The sequence below is a fragment of the Ascidiella aspersa genome, chromosome 3, assembly GCF_963924565.1.
Source record: "Ascidiella aspersa chromosome 3, kaAscAspe10.2, whole genome shotgun sequence".
Lineage (NCBI taxonomy): Eukaryota > Metazoa > Chordata > Ascidiacea > Phlebobranchia > Ascidiidae > Ascidiella > Ascidiella aspersa.
Window position 1 is genome coordinate 15,242,918 of NC_139449.1, and position 23,204 is coordinate 15,266,121.

The following is a 23,204-nucleotide window of genomic DNA, read 5'->3' on the forward strand; positions in this document are numbered from 1 at the left end:
AGAATTTTAGTCTGCGAAATCCTAATTTCCTAGGATTGCCGCCCTTTACGTTTTTCAGCGATAAACAAACCGCTTTTAGTAATCTGCTTTTCTGCAAGCACTGAAGTGCAGTTAGTGTACCCCTACTCTTCACACCTGAAACACTTTTGCACAACCAACAGATTGGGAAGCCCTGATTTATATAGTGCTAACTAACGAAGAATTGTTTTTTACATATATCTGTTTCTGATAACATTTCCGTATTTCTAATCTAGAGAGACAATTTGGTAACTTGGTGACCCGCGGGTCAGTGGTTCGCCATCCGTGATGTAAAATATACTAACAAACGAAGAAAATATACGCGAAGCGCGAAAAAAATTGCGTTTACATACTTAAAGGTGGCTTAAAATATAGCATGAACCACGCTGAGAAATAAAAAATATTAGCCACATCAACTTTTAACATATAGTGCAAAAATGTAAGGCTAGAACGTGGCCCACTACTACTGTAGGCCTACATGAAAACAGTAAACTTTTACAAAGTACCTCGTGGCCAACTAAAAATGACTCTGCGGCTCAAAGTTTGTCGACCACTGATTATTAAGGCGGGGCATTTTCGGTCCATATCCGTTTTTGCTTGCAGAAACAAGTTAAGGAAACTATAGAACATGCAACGTTTATACCAATCATAAACAAAAGTGAAATTAATACTATTTGTAAGCAACCCTGATAAGTAACGCTATTTATAACGGTAAACCACTAACCCTCCCCCCAAATAAATAAAAAATAAACACTAAACCTTCGGTAAAATTTTAAAACTGGTTTAAAAGGATTTATCCTAATGTAGTACAAAAAACTTTCAAAAAAGAGTTGAGGAAAAAAAATATATATATATAAAAATATTCATTTTCCATACAACAATTCGGATAATGACAATTTATTTTTAAAGTGCGAAAGTTAAAAATGTTCTGCATAACAAACACAAAATTGCAACGCAACTGGCAATACTTTTTTACTAACGAGGAGAGAAAATAAATGCACAGGCGCAAATTTTATCTTAATAACTTAAAGCGACACCATGTATATTTACAATAAAAATTGTAGAAAAACGTAATTTGCCCAGCAGGGGTAACATGATAAAAACCCCAATACTCGGAAACTGACTACCATTTTTTATTAACCGACTCATTTAAAAGTAGATATTTTTCTTTAAAAACTGAACATTTAAAAACGTTAAAGACTTTATTTTTAATCGAGAAATCTAATTCGTAGGTCAATTCTTTGTAACACGATTAGAGGAGACTTCGTTTGCAAAAGTGTAAATGGACAAATAAGAGTTTAATGCTAGCGAGTATTTTGCTCAAAGCTTTTCGTCTCATGGTTTCCAATTTATCTATAAATTATTTTAAGACTCGGGTGAAGTTACACACAAAAAAGTATAGCTCTGATAACATCATGTTTAAAAAGTTAGACAAAGTTGAGGCAGCGCAACGCAAATAAAACTTCAAACAAAAAAAGAAAGGTCACCAGAAGACTTAGGAAAACGGTGTCGAAAGGCTGTCCATTTTCCCAAACTATAATATACAGGGTGTCCATAAAGTCTTTTTACAAATTAAAAAAATATTAAAAAGTGAATGATGAGATATCGCAATAAGGTTTGTTTTATGTTGATCAGTATTTCAGAAGTTTTTATTGACACATTAAATACACTTGTAAACATTTAATCAACATTTAATTAAAAATAATTAAAAATATCATTACTTTATTTAATACACTGCTATATGGGCAAAATTAGTTGCACGAAGCACTAGCTAAACGGTTAATTTAGAAATTTTGTCTGAAACAATAAAATGTAGTGTCAATAAAAACTTTATGAAATATTGATTAACATAAAACAAGCCTTGCGATATCTCATCATTCCATTTTTTAATAATTTCATTAAATTGTAAAGAGACTTTATGGACACCCTGTATAACTAACCAAGTCTGAGTGGTTATCAAGAGGTTATGCTAGAGCTTGTGACGTGTGAGAGAGAAGAGAAAGCGCTTTGGCAGGATTCCAAACTTGTCATGGACCCCCTGTGTTTTAAAACATTTAAAAATAGGCGGTAAATTATTAGGTGTCACTACTACATCAGTTAGTATTTTAACTTTACGGTTACTGTAAAACGTAAACAAACCTGAAATTTTTCGAGGCAAGCAACTCGTAATAGTAGATAACCTTAGCCTTTGGGTTATGAGTCACTTGGTAAAGGACGTCTTGTACTGTCGAGGTCTGCAAAGGTAGTGCGCTGAACTTCCACTGAAGGATGTAAGAGCCAGAGGATCGAGCAATATGTGAACCCTGAATTTTACAAAAACGAACGTAATAACCTAGGCTAGGGCATTAAGAGGATTTGTCGCATTTTTTTAAGAAAGATAAATGGTGCTTCCGAGCACACTGAAAAGTACCTAAAAGACGAATTTTTGCAAACTCTGTTTATTTTATATATCATTTTAACAGTTTTTTTTGTTCAGTATCTTTGCTAAAAACTGTCTAGTATGGCGATCAATCCATAAAACATAAAACTCTATTTGCATTTTGTCTTCTTTTCGGGCGATAAGAATATGGTGGGGTTATAAAAAATAAACATCAAAATTACATCAGTATGTACCTGAACACTTTCACCCTCCCTACAAATGATTGGTGGTTCCGCAATGGTGTAGTCTTTTCCCAAAATCATTTGCTTTCCAATGACCTTCATAAAAAAGCTTGCAACTTACGCTTTTTGTTAGCACAGTTAATAAAGCATTACACTGCTGTTATTTACAAAACAGTAACCGAAATGCCTGTTGCCCAGCGTTGTTATTTATTTTTCAGCTAAATGTGTTGCATTTTTTAGGCCTTCATATATCTCCCTTGTACTTGTTTTCCTGAAACGTAGACCCAATGTTTCAAACCAAGAGTTACAAATCCAGTAAAGAGCACCTTTGTAAAGTCTTTTAAAAGGTAATACGCATGTATTTTTAATAAACTTTTGAAAAAAATCTTTTGGTTGGAAATGGCAAACCTTCTGAAATGGCAAATCCTGATTTTTGTCATTTAGTATTTCGACTTAACTAATGAGTAACAAATTACTGTAGTTTTTTACTACACGCCTGGTTCAAAAGTGTTGTGTTTCATATTTTCGTCTGGTTCAGCTTTTACTCTTTCCATGGCCAGGCAGAGGTACACGTACCCTCAAAACGTTAACTAGATAATATTAACCTTGAATATAGTCACCTGTACATTGCATATTGGGTTACCCGAAGAAGTGGACGGAACCGGTGGTATTACTTGCATGCACTGGATATCCGTGTCTTCTATCGGACCTAAAATTATTAAACGTTTTAAGAAAAAAGGTGATACAAAAAATTAAATATCTAGAATAAAATCTATGCCAAATTTGATTAGAACCGATTTCCAGTGTATAATTTACAATATTAGGGAATTGACCGTTAGGTCAAAATTAATCGCGAACTATCAGTATTCTTAATATGTGACTAAACTCTGTGTGATTTTATGCGCTCCAAAGAAATCCGTCAGTCACCTACCTATGACTTGCTTCGTGAAGTAAATCGCGAAAGAAACATCTCCTTTTAGTGCGTCGAAGTCCCACGTAATAACCGAATCTTTATCGGGAACCTCGACCACAACCTTCAATTTTTACAAAGTATACATAGCTAGTACAACAATAACAAATATAAAGGGCTCTTCTGACACAGGTTATTTGTTATTACACCAACGTTTGGCTTACATATAGGGGTAATTATATTCAGGGCAATTCACTTGCAGCTTGAAAGTGATATACATATACAGCCAAAAATAGTGGAAATAAAGCAGAAAAACGAGACAAAAAATAACTCGGTGCTAAGAATAACAAAATTTGTGTTTAAAGAACGTTATAAATTGGGCAAATACCTGGCAGCACTAAACAACGTTTGCTAATAACTAAAAACAACTATAAATTAGTTTTCGAAAACTGCATTGTCCCTTTGCCTAAAACGTCGTTACTCAATTTCGCATAAATGTTTTCCAGTGAGCCTCACCTCGTGCGGCGCTCCCTTAAATACATTAGCTGCCTTGTAGATTGTGTCTTCCCATAATGCAACACCGTCACCTCGCTCCCACTCTGTGCGGTAGAAAGATTTTGGAACCGGTTCACCGTCTGGTACCGAACACTGCACAAACAGGACCAGAAATAGGGCAAATATTTTCACCATAATAAAAAAAAACAGTTAAATTGGTTTGCTAGACACCAAGATGTATACTGAAAACATAAACTACCACCTCACGTTACCCAAAGACTTGGGTGTTATTAAGATCAATACTGGCTAACCTGTTTGTTTAACTAGCCTTAACTGCCTCGTTATTTAGACAATACAGTATTTTTTTTGAAGCAAGCCAATAAAAACTTCGTAATGGTTTTACATAGTCTACTAACGTGAACAATGTATTTGATTAAAACTGTACTCATTTATAAGCAATGCGTTTACATAGCCTTGACCAGCCATAGGGTAAATAAGTGACTGGATACAATATTTGCCTACACTGTAACATACTTCTATCTGTTAGAATAACAGCTTGATCAGACACGATAGTATTTTTTTGGACATTTTACTTTTTTTATTAAATAGCTCGAAATAATCATTACTTTTGGTCTCAACATTTACATATTAGTCTATTCGACTGTACTTAAGTGAATGTCATGTTATTCAAACGTATCCCATTAAAGTTCTACCCACAAATATTCTTTCGCAAATGTTGAAACTCGGAGAATCGCTTATTCGGGACAAAAACACAAAAGTCCGTCAAATATGTTTAACTATTTTTTAAACTTAAAATGAAGTGTTTTTTACGAAATTAAAACATTTATTTACATGTAACACCTCTGTTTGACCCTACAAATAGTTCTCAACGCTGTTTTGTTGTAACAAAGGAAAATATGTAATCGGATGTCCGATAATATCGGCCGATACCCGATGCCCAAGTAGGAATATCGGTACTCGTCCGATACTAGTATGTCATCGGTGGCGATCCGATACCAAATTAACATACACATTTTAGCCTATGATTTGCCACCCAATGCAACATTCTTTATCTTGAAAGGTAAACTCATCAACAAATAAACTGATGGAAATAAAACTATTACCGCTAAAGCTTAACAATCTGAAAGTTTAATCTATATTGTTTGTTCAAGCATAGTAATGTCACTGCTATCTGATCTGTTCGCGATACTTAGTGTCCAAAAATTCGTGTATCGATATCAGATTAAACGTCGAATAAGGGCATCCTTAGTTGACAGTGGTAACTAAGAGAGAGATTTATTTGGCTCCAGCAATCGTACGCTATTTAGAATAACATCAACGTCGGAATAAGACCAAAATAGGACTAATACCTATGAGACCCAATCCGATCGAAATAAGGCCTAAATTGCCAAAATAAGGTGTAAACAAACTTTTTGCTAACCCAAACACTACACCTACCCTACACCTAACTTAATCACTTGATCAGCTAAAAAATTAACCCTAATCTAAATTCTAGCCCCAACCTTTTTTCTACCCTAACATGGGCAAACAGTCCAGTGCCAAAACAGCGGTGCCCCAAAATAGTTAAAATAGTGATCAGATGAGGGTCAAAAATAAACCCAACCAAATACGCTCCCTAATGACACTATTCGCCGACGGATAATTCAACACAATTTTGGTTACCAGCAAGTGCCCTTTCCTGGCTGGTGAGACGCAGGAGTCGGATGAAAAACATAAATGTTGTGGCGGGCCAGGTCAAAAATAAGATCTCAAATTCACGCGATGTGACGTCATACTATGACGCTATACAACAAGAAAGCAAAATAACCTGTTATTACGCATATGTATTTGGGCTCGATTTCAGTTTCATATTTGCGCATGACATCTCACAAAATTGCATGCCGATCTTGCCCTAAAACAAACAAAAAAAACATTGTCTCAGATTTAAAAAAAAAACCTGAAGTCTGGAAGTATCCATTAAAAACTCGAGGCCATGTAAACCGGTTTAAACCTCGTGACTGGACGAACCACGTTTTTGTGCAATGCACGCGAAATAAAAATTACCCTTTTTCTTAATGTTTGCACTATTTTTGCAAACTGGACGATGCATGCTGGGTCACTGTTGTAGTTAGCTTATTTGACATTTGACAAGCAGCCATGTGTTTCAATTATCCTATTTTTTTTTAAATGCTAAAGAGTTTAGTGGATCGACAGAACCACTCAACTCTTTGGCATTTCTGTTGTCAATTTGTGTTTTATATTGGCACCAGGTAATTTGCTCAATCAAAGAGTTTTATCGCTCAGTATACAGCAAAATCCCCAGAGTTTAACGTTACTTGTAAAATGTGCGTAAGTGGTCTAAATTAAAACCACGCCCTATGGCATAGTTTTGTGGCTTTGTGCAGTTAAGTAAACGAATTATTCGGGTATAAAGGATTAGGGGACAAGTGATTAGTGGATAAAAGGATAAGGACTCAACAACGAGCTCTACGCGTGCTATAACACAACTATGAGGGTAGCCGCGGTATACTAAATGTAATGAAATTGTGACCAAATATTATCATTGGTGACCCAAGGGAAAAACGTACCTTTTTTGGAGACGAACTGTAAAGTGTTTTTTACGGCATTCCAGATGGTACGTGAGCACCTTTCCGTATTTAGCGGATACAATTCGAATTTAAAGTAAGTAATGTCAAAATCTGTTGAGGATTCACTGTAGTCTAGAAAAAAATGCTGTGACAATGCACATGTGTTTCGACACAAATTTTCGGCTTAAAAAGGCCTGCAAACGTTAAATCGTGTTGGCAAAACCCGTGGTCATGTAGGGTCTTAATTCACTGGGATAACACGTATATCTGCATCATTTAAAGCAAGAGAAAAGTAAATGGTGCTGAAGCTGTGCTTGCTTAAGTTGATCCAAAAGAAAAGTTTAACATCAAGTTTAGAACGAAAAAACTTTACCTTACATGAACCTCCGAGAAAATCGGGGATATAATCACGTGGTATATAGTCGATAAGACCTCCAGTCCCTAAATAATCGGTGCCTGTGTACATCATAAACTTTGAACTCGTTTTTTCATCTGTAAATAGACAAAAAAACAGTAATAGAAAAGCACCACTTACACTTTAAGACGCGCCCATGGACAAAAGTGGCATAACTGAATACCTCGCTTGTTACAACCTGTAAAATGTGTTTGCGGCTTGACGAAAAATGAGACAAAAAAAATATCTACAATCCAAATAATTTCACAAATTAGGCAAATTCTCACATAAATACCAAAAATGTTAAATTGTGTACGGTTTGGGTGTGAATAGATATGTAGAATCTTTAGTTTGGAAGAGTAATGCCGCCTTGTGCCATATGCAAAAAACAAGCTTAACTAGCGTGGAGCGCAGGTCTTCTTCATTTTGTCTAGAGCTAAGCTACAGTGAAATCAGAATGCGGCGCTTTGTTTTCGGACATGTGTTGTTTTAGAGAACTCACTAATACACAGAAATCATAGCATTACTAATTAGAAAAAAACATTGCGCATGCAGAGAAGTTAAGGACGGTTTAAAACACACTTCTAAACCTTGGTAAACAGCCCAGTTGTTTGGCACCATTTGTACATTTTTATATTCGCCTATTTTAGGGATGGCAAACCTTGTTGTGTGTGGGCCGCCAACGAGGCCTAAATCAATAAAAATAAAATAAAGCAGATCATACATTAAATTACATGTTAATATTAATGCTAAAACTTTTTCTACTTATAAGATTACCCTTTGGCTGGTATAATCTATAAGTTAGTGAGACGTTTTTATTTCGGTTACCAAAAATAGGATTTGCATAAAATTAAGGATCAATAAAGTTAACAAAGCTACAGCAAATATTTTCATGGTATCCAACAAATTTGGCGAAAGCCATATGGTATAAGATGTGTAATTTAAAATGTTTTAAAACTGGCGCATTATTACAAATATTTGGTCAAACACCTGGTAGTGCATAACGCAAATATTTGGTCAAACACCTGATAGTGTATAGCTTAATATTCATTTGTGGAAATGAAACCTACGTTACTAAATAATTATTTAGATTTCAGACTCAATGCGTCATAACCAGTAGGTTACTAACTCAAAGAGAGAAAACATCAAAACATAGTTGGTATCAATAACACGTTAAAGTATCCAGGAAGTGACAAGAATCACAACACATATTCCGTTATGAAGCATTACGTTGCATAAGAGCTTACCACAAAACGTTTTTCATTGAAAAAGAGGTACAACAAAACAAATTTAAGCAAAGGTTTGGCACTCGGTCTGTTGGGTATTTGGAAGGGGGTATTTTTTAAGAATGCGGCAGGTAATTACAGAGTCCGATTGGTGATCAAATGCACTATCACACCACATCAGGACATAACAAAGAGTTTAAACTTAAAAAATATATAATATTATATATATATGATATATATCACGTTTAACACGATACCTAATTAGGGTAAAATATCTCACCTATGAAGCGACTTATAAGGGTCCACAAAACTGGAAATACCCTGGGTGACCGTACGATTAGCAAACGGGCCATTGTCTCAGGGTAGTTCGTTTCAATGACTTCAATGATGCGACGCAAGGCCTGCACTCCTGGGCGCCATAGGTGACGCATGTTTAATCCCTCAAGGTCTACGATGCAAGTCCACGAGCTGGAGGAAGAAAAGTGGGTGAAACAACATGCCATCACAATATGTGTTTGATTAATAACAATAATCAAAGTGGTAACAAACGCAGTCATGTTATTCGGTTATTACTCAACAAGTTTTGTTTAGGGAATAGAAAGCAGGAAATATCGAGTGAAGAGATACAGAAATTGTCAAAATTAGATAACAGGCTTTTTTGTACCTAACCAAGACGTACACAAAAAAGACGCAGGTCATGCAAAACTTTTTCGAGCAAATCTCATACTGCCAGGACAAAAGCAAAGCGACGGCACCAAACCAAGAACTATTGCGTTAGTCAATTACTGCACATGTCTGCTAAACAACTGTGGCAGCAACGGAACTGGTGTTAAACAATGTAACCGATTGAGGAAAAGTTAGGTAACAAAATGTTCTTCAGTTGATAAAGCAGCAAAGTGAAAGTGATTAACTCACTATAGTCGCATCATCCAAATAATAAAAACAAATGAAAACCTGTCAGGTGTAACAACAATAATAGTATAATACATCTACTTTAAAAGCGACATGCAAACTTTAATAAATAAAATTGGCCGAGCAAACTTGAGCTTTTATTGTAATTGGCACTGCGTATAAATAAAAAGCACACACTTCCTAAAAAAAGTGCAAGCGATCAGTTTCAATGAACAACGTGCGTTTATTATTTTGCGGTACCCAATTTACCTGATATGACCCTGCTCAACCCGTACATCGTTCTTTTGTTGAAGATTGCTAAATTTGAAAAAACATAGCATCTAAGGCAGGGGGTTTTAAACTGGGGTCCATTCACCCCTTGGGGGTCCGTGAACTAGTTTTAGGGGGTCCATCAACGCCTAATCGAAATATTAGTGTATATTTTAGAAGTAAATCAATTTATCAAAGAGAACAATTTAATTGAAAATAGAGCGGTTTTACACTGACTGTAATAAGACTTCATTTCACTTTCACATTTTTGGACCAAAATCAGCAGATTTAAGTCTATTTGTATTGTGACGTAAATTTATGACGTCATTTTTTTAATTTTTTTGGCCTAGCGTGGTCCGCGCGAGCTCCAAAAAATGTTAGGGGTCCGTGGTAAAAAAAGTTTAAGAACCCCTGATCTAAGGTAACAGCACTACAAAATGCTTGTGAGAAAATCATTTTTTAAACAAGTGATTTAATGGAAAGCCACTAATCACAAGACATAAGGAAAATGTGGGTGTTCTTAAACTGTGGGGCTCGTCGGAAGCCCTTTTGGTAAATGATTTTTATGTTCAGGCAGGTAATCGCGCTTAAAAATTTTTTGCGCGGTTACGGTAAGAGTTTTACGATACGTCCTGCGCGCCCGTGGAAAAGCAAGCGCACTTTGACGTCACCGTTCCTTTTGTTCGCCGATTAAACTTTTCCATTTATTATTAAAACAGACGAAATAACCGGAGTTGCCCAGGTTAAATAATAGGGTATTTACTTAATAATATGCAGCCATTTGCAATAAGCGCGATATATTACGTGCATTTGTGCAATGGCTCGATTTTGCCTGGCTAAACTTGTATGAAGCCATCACGCTGTTGATCGTTGATCACCATCGCATATTATGGTGTACCATTTCCGTGTAAGTATAAATGAATCTGTAATTTAACATGTAACCGAAAGTAATGTTCCGTATTGTGTATAAAATGGGTCGAGTAAATACTTTCTCGAAATAAAAAAAAAAAAAAAAAAAAAGTAGGATGCGGCCCTTGTGAAAGCAGAAACAATATTAGGCCCTACATATCGGCAAAGGCGCTGTGTTCATAACAAATGCGTATTCCCCGGGCCAAATAATTCTCCAATATATAGGTTAAACAAAATGTAAGATTTCATCAAACTGTGACCTCTTAATAGCTTTTACATATTATATTGAGCCGCGTGTTATTGCCGATCATTTACAAAAGACAATTTACCATGGTACTGAATAGGCCTATTAATGTTACGGATATCGTGATATCCTGGCTAGAGTGCTACATAGTGCGAAAATAGTGTGTAAAGTGGTAAAACATTTTAATTTCTCGAATCGTTGCGCTACGTGGAGCTACACGTTCGGTAAAAGAAATTTCATAATATGTGTTTTTTTATTCGCAAAAATCATATAGCTTATAATAGTAAAACAGCAATTTGGCACTGGCAGCTGATCGTCCCTATGCTTTTAGCCGCTGTTTGAAAGTAAATCCATCCTGCTGTGGGCTCTTTATCACTATTGTACATTACGACTTACGTTGTAACATTTGTGTGTTTTGTTTAAATGAACGACTAAACACATAAGGTAAGCACGTCTCACATATTTTGCGTAACGGAAACCGTGACATATATCCATCGGAAATCACTAACAAAATAAAGCTGAAGTCGTAGCAACAATTGTTCGAATTGCGCGAAATTCAAGAAAATACGTAATCCCGGTAGATACCACACTGCGTCCATAGAAGAAAATCCGTTTGAAAAGTAAATTTTCCGGTGCCAAATCGTTCTCCGGTGACCATTTGACCCCTAACGTGTCAGAGTACTCATATCTCGCTTTATAACCGATGATTTCAAAATTACTGGCAATTTAGTAAGTAAACGATTGTTAATGTTCCGTATTGTGTCTAGAATAAATCGTCGAAATACACGTTTAAAATAAAACCTTTTAAGGGTACAACCAGTGTTGTAATGGCAACACCATTGTGATTTACGAAGGCGATTGTCGGCCCCAACAAATACGTATTTCCAGCGCCACATCATTCTCGGGTTAGTTTAGTTTATAGTTAATAGGCGCTTACCCAACCGGCTCTAGCGGAACGAAATTTTGTGATATGTATATAGATTTATCGCAATTATCTGCGTGACTGTGAAACATCTATGACATATATCGACAGGTAACCATTCACAAACGTAAAACCTTAAGTTGTAGCAGCCTTTGTTCGCATTGCATGATCTCCAAGCAAGTATAATCCCAGTACTATATAGCGTCCAACGTAAATGAAATCTCGTTTGAAACTAAATATTGGTTACTATTAAAATAGCAGTTTTAAATGCAATATGCCTCATGAAAGAATGTAAAGGAAATCGTTGCAATAAACCCAATATTAGGCGAACTTAGACTATCTTTTACGTGAGATCCAGTTAAACCAGAAAAACGTCAAGGGGCTGTTTATGAGATTCCCTGTGGAGGTTGTTCAGCAACATACATAGGGGAAACTAAACGTTCCTTTCATACCAGGAAACTTAAAAAAAAATCATATGCTTGATGTCCGCCACGAAAGGGCATCCCGGTCAGCTCTGGCAGAGCATGCGGTTGAACTTCGACACGGAATTGATTGAGATAATTGTAAAATTCTAGACTAGGAACCGCACTATTACAAAAGACGGTTCATTGAATCATTTCGGATTGACAAATGCCCTAACACCATAAACAAAAAGGATTCGTGGTATCCGGCAATCTGTTGTCCGACGGCGCGTCACAGCTTATCGCATACTTCAGCGACGTCTAGAATTATTAATTTTAATCTACAGTTTTTGCAATTTTTTACTTCTCAGTATATAAGATGGCTAACGCACTCTCATACTTCGTCTACACCAGAAGAGCGATTTCTATCTATCGATTTGTTGCCTGGTGGAGCTAACTCTATCTTTTACGTGGTTAAACAAACTGTAAAAAGCTATTAAACATAAAAGTATAAACTTTGCCACTTTGCGTGGTTAAACATACTGCTAGAAGTTTTGAACTTAAGTTAGAAGGTTGCACACGTTCGGTTACAATAAATTTCATAACATGTTATGTTTTTTAGCCTTTACGTGTAGCCTATTGTAGAACACCAAAGCGCTGGTCGTCCCTTGACTTATAAAGATTGAAATTAAATTACTCTTTTCACACGGTTTTTTATACACTGCAACAAAATATGTAGCGATATTATCCATCCAGAATTGCTAACAAACGCCTTAAAAATAAAAATTGCTTACCCGTGACCGGTTTGCGACGGCGCTCGCTTGAGATGCGCGACTTTCTTTCATTGAAAGAAACAGTTTTTTTTAACTAGGAGCACTCGACTTTCTTGCTATTTTACCAACTCGCCAGGCGAATCGCTTAAGAGGGAGCAATATGAGCGAGATTGCTCTGTCTGTCTCCCTAAATCGTGAACGTGTTGACGACGGCCGGCCGACAAACTTTCCATTTTATATATATAAGATTTAAAAACCGCTATTATTCTTTCGTTTTGCTGCGGTTGCACCTAATTGCACATGGATCAAGGGTATCAAGGCCTATAGCGGTGGCAAAACAATTACGCCCCATCTACTATATCTACACGTTTTTTTATTAACATTTCGGCCGCACGTAGCGCTCGCTCAAAACGACGTCGAGCGCGTCGATTGCAACCCAATTGGAAGTCCTGTGCAATTTCACGACTCATTGTTCGGTAATTACTACTAAATAGTTACTGTTTATTAACGTTTGTTTTGGGACCCAAACAATGTGTAATGTATAAAAGTAACGGGTTTCATGTACAAGCCTTAAATGTTTTAGCACAGGTGGTCTTGGACAGCACGCCAAGCGAGAGACGCAGACAATGTGGTAAGGGATGGTGCTAATTGAAGCCAAGCGGGTGATCAAAACCAGGCGGGTTATTAGTAAAATTATACTAGGATTAGATATTCTTGAATTATTATGCTAGTATAACTTGGATCTGTACTTTGAACATCCCTAATAATATTACATTCTACCGCTTACCTAAACAAAATCACAGAAACCAACCAACTTTCGCATAATTTGCCAGGTTTACATTTAAATGCCTCTTTGAACTGTCTGTGCGATGCTTTTGTTATTCTGAAAACACTGCCGTATAATGCAGACTATTCTACATGTAAAATAAAAGTAAACGCATATTACCTTTGTGGCTATTAAAAATATTATTTGGAAAGGAGGGCGCAAGGTGCGGTAAACTGTGTCAAGGGAAGCGCGGCCCGAAAAGTTTAAGAACCAATGATCTACTTGAATTACCAAATGTTTAAATATAATTACTGCATTCATGCAAAGTCCGGATTGAAAATACAGTACGTAATCACAAAAATGGGCATATTACGTTTACATGGAATTTTACCAGATTGAATAAAAAAGGGTTAATTTTTTTACGGTTCGAATTATTCAGAAAAGATATAATGTTCCTAACAACATCGTTTACAGAAGAAGTTATCAGAGTATTTTTACGCAGCTGGAAAAAGTTAAGACGCCTAATGCGATAAATCATAAAAAATCTTGTTTACAAATTTAAAAAGTAGATTTTAACGACCCTTCCAAACCTTCAATTTGCATAATAAGCTAAAGAAATCAAAAATACCTTATAGGTTTGTTTTTCTTCGCAGTGGCCTGCTTGCATTTCATGAGCCCTTCTTCCATAATGTAGAGTACCTGCGACACAAAAGAACCTATGAATGAGGGGTAAAAACATTTCCAATTCTATTTTTTTTAATTTCAAGCAAATAAGAAGAAAATTAAAGATTTGAAAATTTACATCAGTCTGTTTTGGATTTAAACGCAGATATATATTTTAAAACAGCAGTGGATGTTCGCCAAGTTACCCTGACGGCACCAAGTTAAATCTGCCCGAAAATTCCCCTTTTCACACATCTAATCAGCAGGTTTCTACACCTCCTTTCATGTCGGGTGCACCAAATAGAGGACATATTTTTATTTTACAAGTTCTTAACTCTCGCAACTAAATTACTTTTTAGGGGAAAGTGTTTTAGTTGATAAAATGGAAACTAAGAAAAGCTGAGGTGGAGTAGTATTGGATAGTAATTGCAAGAGAGGGGCTACGATAAGTAGAGGTAGATATTGCATGTTGCCTTTTAATTAATTAATAGTGTCACGAACACAAATAATGTGCCCGTTATTTTGAGAAATACTTCGACGTTTTTTCAGTGTGTTTTTTTCACCCAGAAGTGTTAACTTGCAGTTAGATTTCTGAAGCGCATAAAACACACGTGTTTTCACCGCCACGTTTAATGTAGAATGACCGGTTTTAACCGGTAAACATCACGCCACTTTTGGGGCATTACGACGTAACACGAAGGCAATTCGTAAACAACGTAACAAAGTTTAACGCATAAGGAAAGGTTAAAAAGCGTTTGCTATGTGGAAGAACATATTGTATTTCACTTCGTATATAGCCTTACATTGTGTAAAAAGAATTTTGAAGCAGAGGTCGCCAAAATTTTAACTGAACAAGAATTTCATAGCTTAAGCTACATTACAGATCCGTGCATAGTGTACCCAAGAATTTCATATTTCCTTTGATTTTAGCAATACTGAAGTTAACGAAGTTCAACAACAACATTTATATCCGGCCCGCCATTGTCAATCTGTCCAACTATCTGGCCCTGGAGGAGAAACATTTGATGACCTCTTTATAGCCAGCTTTTTTTAGTTTGTCCTCCATCTGTCATTATTTTTTTATTGATAAGCAAACGTATGAACATTAAAAATAGCATTTATGCCTTCACAAAAAAGAAATATGTTATATATATTAATATTGTTATTGTCCAGACGTTTAAAGAATAAACTTACATAAAAATAATTAAATTAAAATAAAATTTTAGGAGAAAAAAATACCTTGATCTGGAAAAAAACATTATTGTGTAAATGTGTATTTACAGGTTTTGCTAGGCTTTAATCAGTAAGGTTTCTTTAAAATATAAAGATAAAAGCATTTTTTTGTTTATTTTTTTACTTTTCGCTGAATTTCTGTTTTATACTTATATCATCATCTTTCCTGACAAGCTAATTTTATATTTCTAATAAACTTAAAAACAACAAAAGGTGGATATTTCTAATAAACTTAAAAAGAATAAAAGGTGGACGAAACCTAGGAACTTGTGGTTGTGTGAATTATGCATCAGACATTTTAAAAGCAATACCTTATCCACAAGAACATGTATTTCAAAGATGAAGTCGTAATATATTTATAGTATTTTGGGGATTACAAATCAATTAAATGAATAAACAACCAATAAATGATTTCAATAAAAATGGGTTTATTTTAGTACTGTTATCCTTGCATTTCAATGTAAAATAAAACACACTTACATGTTTGAGTATTTGTTCTTCGCCAGCTGCTTTTAAAAGTCCCTTTGTATCCATCTGACCAAGTTTAAGAACATACAGTGGACGTCCATCTAAAATTGAGAATCATGCATTCAAATTGTTAAGAATGGTATTCGGTAGCAAATTACAACAATAAATCTCGTAAAAATACAGGGCCACAGATCATACAAAGAATAGGCAAATAAATGACAACAAATATACACTCTGTGAACAAAATGTAATTTACTTATTAGCCAACATCTGTAATCTTAAACTTTTTACTAAACAGACAAATATGCACAGCGACGATGGCGCAAAAGACAGATAAACACTTCAAAATATGTTAAAAATCTAGATAATTAGAGTTGCTCGCACCGGTGTCATGGTGATGCCAACCTCCCAGATAATATTCCTGGAGCAATTCAGGTGCCGACCATATATCCAACAAGCGATCTATCTGCAAAAACAAATAATTAAAAAAAATCACCAATTGGCCAGTTATATTTAAAACAAATTTCAGTTGATAAATATTTTTGTTAAATTATAAAAGATAAAATTGGTCATACACAAGTTTTTAAAATAATATTGCAGTTAACCATTGTTTATTTTCTCTGAGAGTGTGGTAACAGGAAGAAACACCCAGCATTACCAAGGGTCTATAGTGGTTGAAAGAACTATCAGTTTAAATAGCATTTCTATATATAGTCGTTTATGGCATCGCAACTACAGTATGTTTAAAATGTCTCACATTCCATAGGTTCTTGCTAATAATAGACCATAAAAATGCACCTAGTTGAACATGGCTAAAATATTACATTTATTTCGCAATTAATGATATACCTGATGCTGTTTCCTCCATGACAATGATTGACAGAGAACTTCCTTCACTTTTTCCATGTGAAAATCCCGTGATCGCAGAAAGCGCAGGATGTGTTCGTCCCTTGGTATCTGTAAAACAACATTTGGTAACAACTGTGTGCCCATGTTAAAAGCAATCAGTTATGCAAATGAAACAAAATTTTCTGCTTGTATGTCTGAAAATGTTTCGACAAAATTTTCTTTCCGGTTGAATAAATTAGAAAAAACGCACCAAAACAGAACAGCATTTTAACAGTACCAAAGTAAGAATATTGTGAAATCTGTAATAATATGATATCTCATTGCCCAATTGTTTTTATTGGCCTGTAATTTTGCTCAATGGAAAAAATGGCAATAGGCAAGTAATTATCAGCAGAAAAGTGCAAAAATAATCACTTTTTAGGTAAGCTCTTTATTTTAAACCACAGAGAAGTCAGGTATTCAAACATACAACTAGAATATATAGTAATAGTATATACCAAACACAGAGCCACCTCCAGCGCGGTAAAACAATGAAAATGAATTACCATTGCAAATCAAACTTGCGATAAAAACAACAGTCCTGGATTTGAATTTACTTTACATCTGTAGTCTTAGCCCAGGGACATGCAATACTTTAATGGCACACCAAATTTGTATATAAAATGCTGACACTGGCCACATTGGGTTTTATATAAAATAACATAGAGCTTAATATATGCTATGGCGCAACAATAATAGCTGCAAGTAGACTGCATAGTGGGAAGTTAAAAATTGTAATAATTTTGATATTCATCCGGCCTGCAACCTCTTGGGCAAACTAGACACTAGGCCAGTGGTGCATGGCTAGTATAAAGTAGCACTGGCACGCAACAACAAATGGCATGCAGGCCCTCCCAAAAAATACTAAAATTGTTATTTAGCCAATTGCCAAAAAAGCTCAATTTGTTATTCAGTTCAGCCAATTGTCAGAAAATACTGAGTTTGTTATACAGCCAATTGCCATTGTTTGTTCACAATACAAAACAATCGCGGCAATCAAGACAACCAACAATTACTTTTGATATAGTAACATTATACTGTGTGGAGGCTAGCATTCACATAATATTATATAGCTTGGTGTTAAGAAACAAGAAGTGAGCTCACCGAGAGACAATTTGATGTAGTGATGCGCATTTCTACTAGACATTTTTTTTTTCAAGTTTAAATAAACGTTGTTATTTCTGGTAAAAAAGCGCTTTTATGATTAAAAAGAATTGGTACGGTTACGAAACTTTGGCATGGGAGGAGGTTATAAGATAAAAATTGGCACGCCGGCATGTTTGAGTTGGACACCCCTGTGCTAGAACTATAAACATTAAAAGTTTGTCTCCTTAAATATCATAAGATCAATTATTTTGCAAAAAAAAACATGGTTTGTCTGACTCACAGTGGTAAGCCTTTAAATGGCTTCTTCTGAAACCAGGTTATAATTATAAGTAAAAAGCTACTGGGTTGTGTGTGACTTACTTTTCCATTGTGGGTATCAGAGAGCCATTTACGCAGCTGGATTAATTTACTCTCTTCCAACGGTTGAAGTACTCCAAGATTGTTCTCGATGTAGTCCTCTTCTAGCTTTTCTATATTTATGAACAAATAAATATGTAAAAACAAATTATAATTATGACAAAAAGGAACACAATCTTTAATTGGAATGTACAAGTTTAGGATTATGTGCTTCTGATAGTGGAAAACATTTCTTTAACTAGAGAATTCAAACCCCTGTTTATTAAATTGGAATGCAGCACATATTTTTTAGACAAGCAAAAAAGAGAAAGTGTACTTTTTATCGGTGAGGCATATAACCAATGACTGATACAAAAAAGGTAACCTGTTTTACAAATATAATGGATCACTTTTTAAAACAAACATGTTTAAAACAATTCAACATTAATTTAAAATAGGTCACTGTGACCGCCCTGGTGACAACAACTTAAGATCACCAGCTCACCATCTCCTATTCCTCCAACATGTCGTTCGTTTTGCGGTGTAAGATTACTGGCGTTACAGACTGAAGAACTTGAGGATGTTCGGGTTCTTTCGTCCTAAGAAAAAACATAACAATGCAGATGACTAGTTCTAAAAACTATGACAATTTAAAAATGTTGATCTACAGCCATCTACTGGAGCCCACACACTCACTATTTTGCAAGGATTAATAGAACACATTCACTACCCCATGTTTATTTCATTACTTATTTCCAGGCTACATGCGAATAAACAAGTGCCCAAGTTAGTTTAATTTAAAATACAAACAAACAAAAAAGTCCCCAAATAAGTTTTAATTAAGCAACGTCTGACTAAAAAAGTGCCAAATTAGCTACATATCGAAAGATGGCTGAACTTTTCAAGTCTTCGATTAGCACAAAAATAAAAATTAATTTGGCTGAAATTGCATTTTGAAAGGTCAACCGCTGTAGACTATAGTCACATAGAAAACATGTACAAAAATGCTTTACAGAAGTGCGATATATTTTTTGTTTATTTAGTCTCAAGTAGCAAAAAATTGTAATTCAATTTATTTTTTCAATGTTACATGTTTTTATTAAAAAAACAAAAAAAAAAAACAGTCATTTTAGAGAGTACCATTGGACGCACTTGCACCTTCCCTTGAAATGGGTTATAACCAGTGGTGGGATTCAGCCGGTTCGCACCGGTTCTCTAGAACCATCTCGCGAAATTTTATGAGATTAGCGAACCGGTTAGCATTACTGGTTACTATCAGTATGGCAGAATGCTGGCGACTTGGCGACTATGTAAAAAAATTTTTTTTTCCAACATCCAATTTACAAAATACCTTGTGGTTGTTTCCACACATATTTAATTAAATCCATTTTTGAACACTGGAAATATGTAATAACATTACACACTACAATTGGCAGAAATTAATTTTGTTGTGTCATTTTGAAAAAAGTTACGGTAGTGTGAAGCACATTGTTTGGTGAGAAAAAGCCAGTGTAAGGCATATAGATGGTTTGTTATTTAAAAAGTACACGCTTTTTATCATACAATTGTTACGTGTTGGCAGTTTTACTTTAAATTGGCAAGTACTTCTATATTGAGTTGATTTCCTGTATAGTGGAATTCCCCATTCCTGTTAAATGTACAGGTATAACCTTCGCATCAGCATATTAAGGATCTACCAGGCTATGCTTCTCCACCTAAGGCCTAAAGTATATTTTTGGTTATTTAATTACGCAAATGCAAAAAAATTTAACTTTAGCCTGGTTTTCCAAGGTTTCTGTGTCTTTGTTTTGAACAAATCCTATCCCAAAGGCCCCAGGCCCCTGGTTGTACTTTTACATGTCCCTTATGTACTTGTTAATGACTTAATGTCACAAAAATTTTTGCCCCTTTGGCGCTACGTTTTGTTGTCTAACTTACTTATTGATAACCTTGTTTATCGCCAAAACATGGCAAGGTTCATAGATCCTCAGGCGAACACATCATTTAAGTTTAGGGGGTGACCAAACACCGAAGAACTTTCGCCAAAAATGCTTGTCACCAGAAGGCTGGCAAGATTCTGCCAGCCTGGTTACTATCAATGGATTTTTGCATCTTATCTCATATATTGATTTTTAAGATCCAAGTAGCTCACGTTATGTTTTTCTCAAAACATGCAATGGTCAAGGCCGCACGTTATAGTCAGACATTTGTTAATTTTTATAATGGTAGTAATTTTCCTTTTGTGATTGTTTGTTTAAAAATTTAATTATTGCGTCATAAGTACAAGTCATGAGACGACTGGAGCTTTTTAGTGTGGCTGTGCTGTTAGCAGGGATGGGATTCGGACGGTTGGCAACATTCGTTTAAACCTGGGGTTGCATTCTCTTCTTGCAACTACTTAAATTATTTCCTGGAAAATATGACTTTTTGTAACAGAACCGGCTAAAATATATGAGTTTTGTGATAGAACCGGCTGACAAAAAATTTGAATCCTACCACTGGTTATAAATTATAACTAGGGCCCACAAAAGTCAATGAAGTTAAAATTTTTTTAAGGGCCTCGTCTGTCTACGATTTAAAGAATAAAGTTGTTTTCAGCACCTAGGGGACTGATTTTAAGAAGTTTATAGATTAAAATAAAGTCAAAATTTGTAAAATTATGGCTTTTGACAAAGTTTTTGTGTTTCTTGAGAGTAATTTTTGTAAAAATCTTTGTGGAAGAATTGCAAATCAGGAACTGCAACTGAATTAAACCATAATAACCCATAAAAGCAGGAAATATGTTACAATGCCTACTTGGATCAGCAGTAACTTTTATCGCAAATTGTCCATTTTTTTTTATTTATTGTTATGTGTTTAATTAATTCTTATAAAACACTCTTCATAATCGTGGTCTTTTCGAAGATCAACAGTTTGGATTTTAAGAATAGCCCACTGACATTCTGTAATACAAAAATGCGTAAGAAAGCTAAATCTATCGCCAAACAAACGACGCACTTTTTATCTATCTAATATAATAAAAAATGGAAAAGTTTGTGAGTGGTCAGCATGTTCGCGTTTTGGGGAAACAGACAGAGAAACATATGGCTCATATTGCTCCTTTTAAGTGAGTCGCCTGGCAAGTGGGTAAAATAGAAAGAAAGTTTGTTAGCAATTCTGGATCGATGAACGTCGCTACATATTTTGTTGCTGCTGTGTATAAAAAAACGTATGAAAAGAGTAATTTAATTTAAATCCTTATAAGTCAAGGGACGACCAGCGCTTTGGTGTCTACAATAGGCTAAGTTTGAAACTTCTAGCAGTTTGAACACTAAGCAGATTTACTTTTCAAACAAGGTTTTCTTTCGTTGGACGTCAAATACTGCTACCACACGGGCCGATTACTAAACATAATTTGATTAAACATCCGGAAACCTACACGTATATCGTACAACAAGCCTTCCCAGCAATATTGTGATACTGATTGGAGCCAAAGCCTAATGACTTCTTACAATGGGTTTAACCATGCAATACTTGGGAGAGTTTGCGAAATATTGCGTTCATTGCAGCAGTTTAACAGAAAGCATTTGTTGTTTCAATGAGGATTTTCTTAAGTTTGACGCAGTTTAGCACTGAGATTAGGTATTTGCTTAAATATCACGCTATCAAGCAAGTCTAAACAAACTGCTGGTATAACCTGAAGTTTTACGTTTGAGAGTTATTGTCAATTGACAAATGTCAAGGGTTTTCGTTACTGAAAAGATGTATGACATGCTTAGCCAAGTGTTGTGTGCTATAGTCGATTATTGAGTCGTACCATTTTAAAAACATCACACAACAGTGGTTGCATGTTAACTCGAAAGGGCGGGCGTGTGACTTCTCGCATGTTAACTCGAAAGGGCGCGCATGCGACTTCTCGCAAAATCTCTTGACGAAAAGGGTAAAACGTTTTCACACATTTATAAGCTAATAACCTGATTAAAATGCATTGCCTTGGTAAAAATAAAGTGTCATGTGGCAAAGTTTATACTTTTATGTATATATAATAGCTTTTTTGCAGTTTGTTTAACCACGTAAAAGATAGTATAATTTCGCAAAATATTGCGTGTTTTGCAGCGTTTTCCTTAACATTCTTTTATGAGGCACCAAGACACTTACACAGACAACTTATAACAACCCTAACCGAGTTTAGACTACGCAACATTTGGACTGAGTTAGCAAAACATCGCACGTATTGTAGCGGTTTAAACACTAAGCAAATTTACTTTTCAAATTGTATTTTTTCGTTGGATGCAGTATGGTATTTACCGTGATTACTTATTTGCTTGAATTTCGCGCAATTTGAACAATTGCTGCTACGACTTTACGTTTGTTAGTAATTTTCCATCAATATAAGTCACAGGTTTTCGTTACGAAAAATATGCGAGACGTGTTTAGCCAAGTTTGTTTGTTTAGTAGCTCAATTAAAACAATGGTAGACTATCTTACTGTACCTGTAACGCTTAAGTGGGCGTACCAGTTTATTCAATTACTGTTATAGAACTAATAATATCAGGGTTGGGCTTAAGCACTCGCCCGCTCGCCAATGCGAGTGCAAATCGCTCCGGGGGAGTGCTGATTGACACCCACTCGCCCGACTGGCGAGTGGCTTCAGCGGGAAATTTAATTAGTTGGTGTAGGACAACTTGTGTTAAGCACTACTACTAAGCGAAATATTACTTAGCGCCAGTTATTTCCTTAACACTAAGGTGCAAATACATGCAACACTACACAAATAATAAGGTTGATCGAAGTCACGTTCGAAGTTCGTAATAAAGACTCTTTGTCCCGTTTAAAAAAGTCGTTTACCGGCAAACAACCAAAGACGTCATTGCTGCAGTGGTAAACAGTTATGAGGTTTATTGCTTAACACGAACGTTGCTAAGGTTTAACCCGGTCATTGACGCCTTTGGAAAAGGTTATTGGACGTACCCAGCGATAAAAAAATTACTTTTCTGTATTTATTGAAGAAAATTATAAGCAGTTGCTGCAGTTTTGGGTAACAATAAGTTCGAAGCAAATGTCTTATAATAATAATATTTGTAAGCATTGTTTTCAAAATGTTTTGAGGGACTGAAACGGA

At 35.5% G+C, this 23,204-nt stretch overlaps 1 protein-coding gene across 1 annotated transcript in view; it reads right to left on the reverse strand.

Annotated features, from left to right (window-relative positions):
* Nucleotides 1–905: 905 nt before the first annotated feature.
* The window catches only part of LOC146160360 (SEC14-like protein 1), a 29,722-nt gene continuing 7,423 nt past the window's right edge, over nucleotides 906–23,204 (reverse strand). Inside the window, exons 6-19 of the mRNA XM_083383380.1 lie at nucleotides 18,609–18,702; nucleotides 18,128–18,237; nucleotides 16,622–16,729; nucleotides 16,157–16,238; nucleotides 15,785–15,873; nucleotides 14,037–14,107; nucleotides 8,513–8,700; nucleotides 6,986–7,104; nucleotides 4,046–4,177; nucleotides 3,551–3,653; nucleotides 3,240–3,328; nucleotides 2,632–2,715; nucleotides 2,158–2,321; nucleotides 906–2,056 (exon numbers count right to left, since the gene is read on the reverse strand). Of these exons, the coding sequence (XP_083239506.1) occupies nucleotides 1,975–2,056; nucleotides 2,158–2,321; nucleotides 2,632–2,715; nucleotides 3,240–3,328; nucleotides 3,551–3,653; nucleotides 4,046–4,177; nucleotides 6,986–7,104; nucleotides 8,513–8,700; nucleotides 14,037–14,107; nucleotides 15,785–15,873; nucleotides 16,157–16,238; nucleotides 16,622–16,729; nucleotides 18,128–18,237; nucleotides 18,609–18,702 (1,515 nt within the window). The 3' untranslated portion in view covers nucleotides 906–1,974. The remainder of the gene's footprint in view (nucleotides 2,057–2,157; nucleotides 2,322–2,631; nucleotides 2,716–3,239; nucleotides 3,329–3,550; nucleotides 3,654–4,045; nucleotides 4,178–6,985; nucleotides 7,105–8,512; nucleotides 8,701–14,036; nucleotides 14,108–15,784; nucleotides 15,874–16,156; nucleotides 16,239–16,621; nucleotides 16,730–18,127; nucleotides 18,238–18,608; nucleotides 18,703–23,204) is intronic.